This window comes from Fukomys damarensis, unplaced genomic scaffold (assembly GCF_012274545.1).
Source record: "Fukomys damarensis isolate Sample0158 unplaced genomic scaffold, DMR_v1.0_HiC HiC_scaffold_36, whole genome shotgun sequence".
Taxonomy (NCBI): domain Eukaryota; kingdom Metazoa; phylum Chordata; class Mammalia; order Rodentia; family Bathyergidae; genus Fukomys; species Fukomys damarensis.
Genome location: NW_022900948.1, coordinates 44,910,677 through 44,922,059, shown reverse-complemented (window position 1 = coordinate 44,922,059; position 11,383 = coordinate 44,910,677). Strand labels below are relative to the sequence as shown.

Here is an 11,383-nt window from a genome sequence, read left to right as displayed (position 1 = left end):
GAATAGCAGGGCACTTTCTCGGCGGTGTGAAATGAGCAATAAATGTATTAGGGGCTAACAAGAGAGCTGTAACAGTGACAAAGAAAAGCTGTTCAAAGTTGCCGGCTAATCTCCCACCCATCTGCCCGGCTCATTACCATGTAGCCAGCCATCGGGTGCCAATCAGCCCTCAATAGCGCCTTTCGAGTCTTTATTAAGCCAGGCGCCGCTCCGAGAGCTCCGCTCAAGGCGCTGTCAGCCCCGCCATTCTTCACCCCCATTTCCAGGGGTTTTATAACTTGGTTGTAAATTGCTATTAAATGTAAGTCTGCCCAATAATGAACCCTAAGCCCTCTCGCCACCCCCCCGCCTCTCCCCTCTCCCTTTCTCTCCCTCCCTGGTCCATTATGGGCCTTCGCCGGGGCCTGCCCAAGATAAGAGGTGACATTGTTGGTGCTGCTGCCGGAGAAAGCCTCTTAGCCTTTAAAATAGTTAATAATTAGATTAAAACTTCAAATAAATTAACTAGAGAGTGAATGGGAACCAGGCAGGGGAGGGCTCCCCCTCCTGTTTCCTCCCCTCTTCCAGACTGTCCCCAAGTCCGACAATGGGTCACTTCGCTCCTCCAGCTCCGCTCTTGGAGATGCCGGTTCCCCTGGGACCCTCCGCAGCCTCCTGGCCCTGCACACGGGGAGCCCAGGTGCTGTTGGCCCGTCCCACCTCACAGGGGACACCGAGAGGCCAGGGCAGAGGGGACCGAGATGGACCCGGGGCTCCAGCTGCCAAGCTGGCTCTGCTTAGCCCGGAAGAGGTGGGCACCGAAATGTCAACGTGGGGAGACTGGTCCATACCTGCACCTGCCTGACGCAAAGCTTCCTGCCGGCCTGTGCTCCTGAGCCCTGCCGTGTGGTACATCCGGCCTGAACCTCTGCCTCCCGTCAGCCGGACACTTCCCTTGCCCGCTCCTGAGGTGCCCTGGGGAAAGGCCAAGCCCCTGCTCTATGGACGGAGAGGTCACCCTGCAGGCCTGGGCTTGGTGCCGCGAACTCCTGCTCAACACTACCTCCTCTAGGAAGCCTTCTTGCTTCTCGAAGCTCCTGCATCCCGCAGCCTCACTGAGCTGGGTGTGTGCTGTGCCCTCCCTCCTCCCTTCAGGGCAAGAGAGCACCGCAGTGCCCAGCCGGAAGTGCACTCATGACAGCCTAGCAAACACTGGGTGTTCATGGCAGCAAAGACAAGGGTGAGATCCGGATACCTGGCACCACAGACTTCATCCGACACCAGGACAACACAGGCCCTCTTTTACCCGCTGCTTACAGAGGTGGAAACTGAGGCCCAGGGAAGTCGAATGACTTTTCCCGAAGTCCTAAGCAGCTGGCGAGTGGCCACTCAGGAACTAGAAGGTTCCACAGACTAGTGCAACACGGGGACCCAGAAGCCACACCGCCAGGGCCAGGGGCTGCCTGGACCCTGGCTTCCAGCATGGGGTGACAGGAGGGGTACAGAGGGCCTGGGCCACCCTTCTTTGGACTCTGGCCTGCGCACGTACCTTTTTTGAATTCTATCTCCAGGATGTCGGGGCTATTGGGGGCTTTGGCAGGGTCCTGGGTCTTTGTGTAGAGCCCAGGAGGAGCTTGGCTCTGAAAAGAGAAAGAGGGTAGAGGGATGAGGCGTTGAAGCCAAGCCCAGAGGTGCCGCACCCCGACACCTGCACGCCCTGTCCTGCAGCACCGGCGCCTCGGCCCGCTCCGGAACCAGGGCCTGGGGCTTCCCAACCCAGAGCGAGCCCCGCTTGCCAAACAAAGGGCTGGAGAAATCAGACAATTTTTCCCCTCAACTTGATCTCATCTTTTTCTTCGACGCCCCCTCAGCTGGAGGTAGAATGGCAGGAGAGAAACAAGTCAGGAGGAAAAGTGTGACTTCGGAGGAGCCTGATGGTGCTGCTCCCTCGGCTTCCGGGAGCAGCACGCATGCACGCGCTCGCCGGCGCCAGGAACTGGGGCTGATTCTGCACGGACGCAAAGCTAATGACTACGCATGACCCCAGCAGGTGCTCCGGCGAGCCGAGCCGTCCCTGGGTCCCAAGGTTAATACTCACGGGGAGAAAAGAGGACAGCAAAGCAGAAACCCATTTGAAAATGCATCAACCTTTATGTATATTCGCGCTGGCCGCGCTGGAAATGGGCCCGGCTCTGGGGGAGGTGGCGGAGCTGCAGTGGCGATGGGCTGGCCCTCCTGCAGGCACCCAGTCCCGAGATCTGTCCCCCAGACGCCAGGCACATTCCCATGCCGTCCTGGTGGGCAGGAAGTTGTTCGCTGCCACCCGGCCTGCGGCTGAAGACACCAAGGCGGGACGGGGACTGGCTGCACCCCACCTCTTCCCTGGTGCCCAGCATGGCCAGGACCCACGACGCACTCAACAAGCACTGGATTTGACGGCGGCACCCAAGCTGAGTCAGGGCCGCAGGTGTGGGGCCTGGACCAGCTGCCTTACTCCTCAAGCCTCAGTTTCTCCATCTGTAAAATGGGAAAATGATGCCGGTCCGTGACTATTACGGCTTATGGGTGTGCACAGGTTTTGCTAGGTTTGAACACGCGTGAGGCAGTGCTCTGAACAGCCAGGCCCTGGCAGGGAGGCCAGCAACGTGTACTGGGCCCGCCCGGGTCCCGCCTGTGGTCCCGTGCAGCTGGCTGAGTGATCGAACAGCCATCCTGGTTTCCCTGGACTCTCCAGGTTTCAGCACCAAAAGTGCAGGGTCTGAAAAGTCTTCAGAGTCCTGGGCAAACCAGGAGGGTTTACTCTTCCCTCTCCACTTCCAGCCTCCGAGAGGCCGTGAGAGACCTCGGGCCCCACCCCTGCACAGACCAGAGAGGAAAGCAAGGCCCAGAGAAGCAGTTGGTCCAATCCATACGGTGACTCTCACAGAACTGGAGGGAGGCCGGCACTCCGACCCCGTCAGTCCCCAAGGCTGGCACTGCCTTCCCCGGGCACACAGGCTTACGGCCCTCCTCAGCCGAGAGCAACAGAACCGAGGCTGGGTCTAGGGGTGCCGGACCCTCCCCTGAGCCTCCACCTGGGCTGTGGCCTCCGTGCCCAGTCCCAACAGCGTGATGCTTGTCACTTCCTCCTGCCACACTGCTCAGAGACAGGAGGACGGGTCCCCACCACAGTGGAAGTCACAGGCAGCAGCCAGCCGGCAGCCTGACAGCACCGATGAAATAAAATAACTAAATAGAAATACAGCGACATTTGCTTTGCATTTCGAGGTGGCCGGGCGCCTGCCTTCTTTTTTACTCTCCCTCCTAAAAGCCCAGTTCAAATGACAAATAGTTTGTTGGCCAGTATCAATGCCATCTATTTATCCATCCCGGCGGGAGGCCCACTCCCAATGTCACCCAGGGGGGGTCCGCAGTGGGGGAGAGGGGAGAAAGGGGGGCAGGGTGGGGGCGGGGAGAGGGCGAAAGAAAGCGCGAAACAGGGTCCGAGGAGGAGAGATTGCGATCAAATGGCCCATGAACTAAACCATGATGTAGAGGCACGATCAATGTGGCCAATGGTTTATTCACCCGTCAGCTACGGCGGGCCAGCGACTGAATGAACTCTTTCACTGTGGGCCGTATGAAGTTAAAGCAAGTAAATTTCTATCTTTCTTCACATTAGCTGCCTCATTGCCCTTCAATCAGCCCTCATGGAGGCAGAAAATGGCTCAGCCATCTGCCTGCAAACCCTCCCTTCCGCAGGTCGAGGGGCTTTTTGGGGAGCGGGGGAGGGGCGCCGGTTCCCCAGAGCTGTTCTCCCAGAACCCCGCCCTGGGCGGCCGTCGGCTGGACGTCCGGGGACTCGGCGTCCAGCAAGGAGCCGGGGAAGCCTCTGCCCCTCAGGCCTCACCCACACACTCACGCCCAGCCGAGGCCAGCCTTCCCTGCTGGGTGAGAGGGTCCCTGGGGGGCCGCGGAGGGAGGGCCGGACCTCCCCCCCACAACCAGGCCTTGCCCTGTGCCAAGCCGAGCCCTGGGACGCACGAGAGGCTCAGAGCTTGCGGCGCTTACCCTGGATTTGCACCCAGGTCCCCGTAGGACCCGTGCTGATGGGTGGTAGCATCCTTAGTGCGGACAGTGAACACTTATAAGAAGCCCAAGGGGCAGGAGTGGCCCGTGGGAATAGGCAACGGCCCCTCTGCCCTCAGCTCTGCTCCCCAGTCTTGGGGCAGTCGGATTGGGGGTTCTGTTCCTCACTCAGGGAGCAGAGGGCCACAGCCTGTGCAGGGAGGGCTGGGGAGCGGCCTCCTGGAGGAGCGGCCTGGTGGGCCTCACGGTCCCCCTCCGAGCTGAGTGGCTGGCTAATTAGAGAGAGGTGAGGCCTCAGCGGTGTGGGGTCAGCAGAGCGTGAACTGGAAAATCCTGCGGCCGGCAGGCAGCAGCTCCACAGGGGCCGTCAGTCCCTGGGCGCCATCCACCCGCCGGCCTAGCAGCCGGCACACGGGGCGTCCCACTCGGAGCCTCAGTTTCCCCACCAGAACAGGACAGTGCACGAAGCCAGCTCAGCCAAGGAAACGCTGAAGGGGGCTGCTGCCAGCGTCCCCGGCACTTGTCACACCATGGCCATTGCCACTGGGAAGGGGCCGGGCCTGGTGCAGCGATGAGCACCAGGGGTACAGTCAGAGATGCCAGCGCCGGGGGACATTCAGGGAGCCCGGGGGCTCCGGCCTCCTCCTCCTCACCAAGCCACCCGAGCATCTCGCCCCCCAGCTGCCCCCAAAGCTGTGTGGAGACCCCCGAGACAAAGCTTGCTCTTTCTCTTCCCATGATGGATTTCTCCTTGCCTTCCCACCTCCCACGGCCACAGGGGACACACCAGGAAACCCCTCGGGCAGAGACCCCAAACTCTCCTGAGAGGCTGGGGACAAGGATCAGGGTGGCCGTGGCGGGCGTGGAGCTCAGACCCAGACAAACAGCGGCCAGGGCTGGTGGCCCAGGCTGTGCCTCCCACAAGTGTCTCATCTGCCTAATTAGGTCTTTATTGTCTCCAGCCGCACACTCCCTCTGTGTTGTCCTGAAATATTTCCCTCCCTATTCATCCCAGCGGCAATTAGAAAAGGGCACTAGGAAAGGAGGGGTCTGAAATGCCACAAGCAGAGGGTGGGCGGGCAGGCCGGGGACACGGGCGGGTGCCCGCCCCCATGAAATTTCAAATTAGGCTCCAAACATCAGACAGCATCGGCACGGAGCAGCCAGCGCTGAGGGTGGCGGGGGTCATTACCTTGGGGTTCTCCAGGATGCCAGCCTCGTAGCTGCGGGGAGAGGGAAGATGGGTCAGTGGGAGCGGACACAGGGCTGTCACCCCACTGCAGCCCACAGGTGCCCTCAGCGCTTTTCTCTGCCGGAGCACCTGCTGCCGGCTGTGTGCGGGCTTCCTGGGCCCCCCTGGCGGCTGCAGGGAAGGCCTGGGCCGCTTTCCTCATGTTCTGGGGCTCAGCTCGGGGCACCGCCACCTGCCACTCCTCCTGCCTGCAACCCCCTCCCCACACCAGGTTTCCAGGCTGTGGGGACACCGGGGCCTCACCTGATGTGCATGAGATTCTCGTCCATGCTCCACGGGCTCTTGGGGGTGACGGGGACGGGGATCCCGTGTTGCTGTGGGGAAGGCGCAGTCGGGCTGAGGCGGCCGGGCCCAGATGCACTGGTGGGGTTCAGTGCCCCGCAGTGGCAGGCAGCCCCAGACCCTGGCCACCGCCCTCTCCTCCTGGGGCTGCCCAAGGGGGTGGGGGCCCCACAGCCCCCCTCCGGAAGACTCTGCCCGAGGCCTCAGTCCAGGCGCTGTGCCTGCCCAGGGCCTCCCTGCTCCAGCTCGCTGACCCCCACAGGACCCTGTGAGCTGGGGACAGAATGGCCCAGAGCCTGGCCGCGGTCATGCTCCGCTTCCGGAACGTCCCGACCCACCCTGCTCAGCACCTGCGGCAGAAGACAGCGGTGCCTCCGCCCCAGGGACGCCGCTCAGGAGCAGCACAGCAGCTCTGCCCTCCTTCAGCTGCGAGCCCTGAGCCCTAAACTGTGCTTTCCCGCCAGTGTGCAGGAAGTGGCCCAGGCCAGCAGGACCCCAGGGGCCTGCGATGGTGGCTCCCAGGGAGGGGCCTGCTCTGCACATGGAAATGCTCAGCCCTGGCTCTCACACCTGAGGTGGTGACTCTAGAAACCTCCCCGGGGAAGCGGCTGTGTCCCTTCATCCCACTTGAACTGGAAATGAGGCTTAAACACAAAACAGTTAACTCCTTGAGTTTTTAGCTTTACCAGAAGACCTGCTTTAAAAACAAAACAAAACAGGCCTGGTGTGGTGGTGCATGCCTGTAATCCACCCCTCTGGGAGGCTGAGGCAGGAGGACCACAAGATGAAGCCTAGTTTGAGCAACTTACTGACTTAGCAACGCCGTGTCTCAAAATAGAAAATAAAAAAGGGCTCAGGACACAGCAGGAAGGTCATGGGTTCAATCCCCAGTGCTGCCAACCCCGCCCCACCCCAAAACCCAGAACAAACACCCTGCCATCTACTTAGAATTCGTGTGCTCCTTGATATAAACTACACAAGCAAAGAGAATGCCCTGTTTCCAGGTTGTCTGACACCAGGGACGTGTGGCTGGCACCGCAGTGGCTGGCTGAGCTCTGTCCTCCCGCAGGGTGACAGGGGGGACTTAGACCACTGTGGGCCAGGTCCTCCGGAGCCTTTTGGGGGGACAGTGTGGGAACACTGCCTTCTTCCCCCATGGGCTGCAATCAAGGAGCCAGGGAAAGTGCCCTGAGCAGCAGGGGGACAGACGCCCTGCTGGGGATGGAAAACTTCCCAGCGGGTCCACCTTGCCCTGTCCTTTCTGCTCTTTGATTACGACAAGGCCAGGCGGCCTGAGAGTCTGCCTGACGGACTGGGGCGGCATGGAACGCGCCTGAGGCCAATATTGTTAGTCTCCCGAGCACCTCTTGGCCTCGAAAGCAGAGAGCTTCAAAGCCACATTGATTTGTCTCTTCTGCATCAGCTCCTGGCTGGCTCTGAGTTTTGGACAAAGCTCCCCATCTGCTCAGGGATTCTGGTCACTTCCTGGGTGGCTCTGCCTCTGCTTCTAGAACAAACTCCCATTTCCCAAGTTCGATTCTCAAACCCGGCTCCAGATACCCGGGGTCGGGGGGCAGCTGCACTCCTCTCTCCCAGCTGCAGCTGCTCCTGAGGATGTGGCCACGCCGAGCGCCTTCTCCCACATCCAGGGGAGGAGGGACCACAGCACTTCTGAAACTCATCTTTGCCGGGAAAACTGGGGCCACTCCCCCAGGGGTGCCGGTGGCCACCCTGCCGGGCCCTCCCGGTGAGCGCGGGACTGCAGGTCCTGACTGGTAAAGACAGCCCCGATCCTGCGTCCATCCGCAGCACCCAGGAGCAGGGGAGGGAAACGAGGCCTTGCCAGCCTCTGCTGCCTTAATAGCGCTGCTATTTGCCGATTTGTTTGGCAACATATGGGTTTGCTCTTGTAAACTCCCCTCTTAATAATAAAACAACAGATGGCGGAGGAGGTCTTTCCTCCCAGTGCTCCGGGTCTTCATGGGATGCTGGCGGCTGGGGCAGGGCTGCGTCCCGCAGCGTCCCCTGCAACGTCGCACCTTGGCGGCAGCGAGCGCGCACAGACAGCCCCGGCGACGGCTATTTAAAAACCTGAACAATTTTCTGGTGTGTGCACCGCGCTGCTCTCCCCTGGCTGATTGATTGAGGCTGTTTGTCAAGCGCTGCCACCGAGTTGCTAAAAAGAAAGGTGCCCCGGAGAGCGGCTAAGGCCCTTGATGCAAAACTTCTAATATGTTTTATTGCAACTTGTTCTTCAAAAAACGCTGTAGCCGCAAAAGGCTTTGTTTGCTCAGTGTCTCCGGTCCCCAAGGAAGCGCCTGGGACAATCAGCAGCCAGGTGATGGACGAAGGGAGCCCCCTTACCTTTGCGTAGTCCATGAGGTCACTGCGGCCCCGAAAGCGGTTGTAGAACTCGGGCATCCTCCAGGGAGCAATGACCTGGGCACAGAGCGGGGTCAGCATGGGGTGCTGAGCCATGGCTGGCTTCCTGGGGAGCGGCTCCCGGTTCTGATGACCACCCAGGTCTCTTGATGGGTCCCCCAAGATGCAGCCCGTAGGGACAGGGCATTAAGCAGAAGGGGACGCAGCAGCCACTTCGGGGTGGCAATGGGAGGCCTGAGCTTGGCAGCAAAACTGGCTGTGCCCCCTGTGGGCCTCAGTTTCCCCAGTGAGGCCTGGGGGTCTGAACTAGCCATAAAGACCCTGGGGGGGGCGGGCCCGGGGATGGCTTGGATAAGCTGTCCATCCACCCAAGTGGGGGAATCAGGGAGGAGCCTAAGCTGACAGAGGGGCCCCTCCACCCACAGGGCTCAGGCTGTGGACCCCAAGAGAAAGCTGGCTGCCCCTGGGGCTCTCCAGGCCCCTGCCCTGACCCCAACAAGTTGGGTGCACAGGAGGGGGCAGCAGGTCGGGGAGCTGGGGTGTGGTGCCCCCAGGCCTAGAATGAGCAACCCAAGACCAGGCTCACTCTAGGGACACCCCATCCCCGCAGACCAGTGTGGGCCCCCAGCGCAGCCCGGAGGCTGGGGCTCTGCAAAGACCAGAAACCGAAGGCCCCGCCCTCGAGCCACCGTGGGAACCAGAGCGTTGGAGGTGGAGGTGAGGGCTGGGGGCCCAGGCAGCCTCCAGTCACAGCAGCCACTGTCCAGGCCTCAGGGTGGCCCGGCACGGGGTCAGAGGAGACTATCAGGGCTCCCTGCCCATCCCTCCAGGCCACACTCCGCTCTAGACAGCTGCCGGCCGCTCGGGCACAGAGACACCACGAGAGGGACACACGGGGGCGGATCTCCCCGAGCTGTGGCCAAGTGGCTGCCAAGGAGCTCAAGTCGAGGCTGGTGCCATCCAGGTCCGCAGCCAGGGCACAAGCAGCCCCTGCTGAGGCCCCCACCAGGCGGCCTTCCCCGTGGAGACGGGGTCTCCAGGGCCAGGACCAAAAGAACAAAACAAGGATGAGGGAGGCCCGTGGAGGGTTTGTCCGTGCACATGGACTCCACGCCAGATGCAGGCATCCTGGACACGCCAGGTTCGAGGAAGCATCTCACTAAGACGGACCACTTGCTTCCCTTCATTCCGATTCTTAAACAGGTGCGAGGAAAACCAGACTGGCCTGGCCTGCAAGGCTTGTGCAGCCTCCGCCCAAGGCCACGGCCAGAGGCAGCAGCTGAGAGGGTGACGGACAACGCGGACCCCCAGTGCCCACCGCTGGGGGAGGGGCAGTGTCTCACCTTAATCTGGGGGGCCAGGGAGTAGCAAGTGAGCTCGAACCGGACCTGGTCATTTCCCTGAAACAAAGGACACGGGACCGTCAGGAGCCACGGGGTCACAGGAGGGCGCGGGCACAGGCAGTGCAGGGGGTGGTGGGTGGCAGCGAGGGCGGACTCTTGCGCACGCGCCGTCTCTGGCCTCGCCCTCTCCTGACTTGCGGCTCATCCTAAAGACAGAGGCCGAGGAACCAGCAACTCCTGCAGGTGGGGACTCGAACCCAGGGCCTCCTAGTCTGTGCGGCACAGCGAATGGGGGAGGGAGCACACACTTGTCACAGTGCAGGAGTGCATGCAGCAGGGTACCCAGCGGGGTGAGGGGTGCGCATACACAGGAACACGGCAGTCCTGTGTCGCGCACACACACCTCCACATGTATGTGCACAGCTCTGGATCGTGTGCGGGTCCCTGCAGGGTCATCCGACCCTGGGGCTGGGGCCTCCCAGGCAGCTCCCCAAGCAGCCCACCGCACCCCAAACTGGAGGCCAAGGTCATTCAGCGCCTGGGAACCTGGCACCCGTGGGCCTCAGTTTTCCTGGCTTGGGCTGGTGGTGAACGCAGGTGACCGGAGGGCCTTTTGCTTCTCAGCTTCTCTCTGCAGAGGGGAAACTGAGGCACCAGGGCCTGCTCCTCCTGCCATTGCAGTCACCGACCCCCGCGGACCTCACAGAGCACAGGGAGGATGGGAGCCCACTTGGCCGTGGGGGGAGGTGGCCGGGCCGCCCTGGAGCTGGAAAATAACAGAGAACTTGGCCTACTGTGAAAACCGCAGGCACCATGGAAACCCTCCTCCGGCCCTGTCACCCTCCACTCAGGCCCAGTGCATATTATGCATTGTCACCTAGATGGGCACCAGGGCCAGCGGGACTTCGAACTCTGCTTCAGATGAGGACAGCAAAGCTCAGAGAGGGGAAGCCAGTGGCCCAGGGTCACACAGCACACGCGCCCGTACCAAGAGCTCACTCCCAGGCCCTGGACTCCCTGCAGGGTGAGCCCCTCCTCTGGCCAGCTGCCCGCTAGCCGGAGAGCCTCTGCCAGCCCTGCTCTGGGGCCATGGTGGTTGTCGTGCAAAGTGGACTCGTTTCTGATCAGGACGGTCAGGGTCCGGGATTGCACAGCCCAGCGACTCCCCCCAGCCTCCTGCCTCCCTGGTACAAAGGTGGCCGGCTGGGCCGGTGTCTGGGACTCAGATGCCGCCAGGGGGACGCACATCTGCTCCAGGGACCCTTGCAGGAGCCGACCAGGGGCCTCTTTGGTTGCGAGTCTATCCCAGGTGGGAGCAGAGCGCCCCAGCCCCTCCCTAACCCAGGTGCCCAGTTCCAGGGGCCCCATAGCTTCCCGGGAGCAGGAGAAGGCGGCTCGCACACGTGTGTCCACATGTGACAGACCGGCGCCCACGGGGTCGGCGGGCCGGGGTCTCCCATCTGCCCGGATAGCCCCACAGATGGTGCCGTTTCCAAACCACCCCCGCGCGCCAGCTCATGTTTCCAGGCAGCAGGGGTGAGGTCCCCGCTTCAGTGAGGCTCAGGGTGGGCTGGGAGCAGGGCTATTTCTTACCAAGCTGCTCCCTCCTGGACGCCCTTCCGGCTAAGTCCACCCAGGCCGGTGGCAGGGACACCGGTGCCCGCCACCACCCCTGCAGTGGGGAGGAAGTGCCTTTGGAGGACCTCTTCAAGGCTGGAGCGAGGACCCGGGGTGGTGCAGCCCCAGCCTGGTCACCCAGCCGCTGCCCACTGCCAGGGCCCTGCGGGGATCTGCAACTCCTTCAGGGCCACGGCCTCTACCCTGCCCTCTGCTCATCTCCTGCTCATACCTGGGGTCATGGGTGGCCGGGCCTAAGCCTCCCCTCTCACACCCAGTCTCAAAACTCATCTCCCAGTGCCGTCAGGCCCTTCCCTGGTATTGCACATGCGGGGAGACTGAGGCACAGGAGCCAGCTTTGCCCGAGGACCCCCGGGCGGCGCGGGCCACCGTGGCCTCCTCAAACCCAAGCCTCTGGTGCCCTCTGGTGGTCACACGGAGGCCGCGCGTGCGCACCGCG

The 11,383-nt window shown here is 62.2% G+C and overlaps 1 protein-coding gene across 2 annotated transcripts in view; it reads right to left on the bottom strand.

The window, feature by feature from the left end:
• The window catches only part of Ass1 (argininosuccinate synthase 1), a 21,288-nt gene that overhangs the window by 3,529 nt on the left and 6,376 nt on the right, over positions 1–11,383 (bottom strand). For both annotated transcript variants that reach the window (XM_010627363.3, XM_010627364.3), the window contains exons 5-9: positions 9,307–9,363; positions 7,946–8,020; positions 5,543–5,613; positions 5,240–5,270; positions 1,529–1,619 (exon numbers count right to left, since the gene is read on the bottom strand). In XM_010627363.3, coding sequence (XP_010625665.1) covers positions 1,529–1,619; positions 5,240–5,270; positions 5,543–5,613; positions 7,946–8,020; positions 9,307–9,363 — 325 coding nt within the window. The remainder of the gene's footprint in view (positions 1–1,528; positions 1,620–5,239; positions 5,271–5,542; positions 5,614–7,945; positions 8,021–9,306; positions 9,364–11,383) is intronic.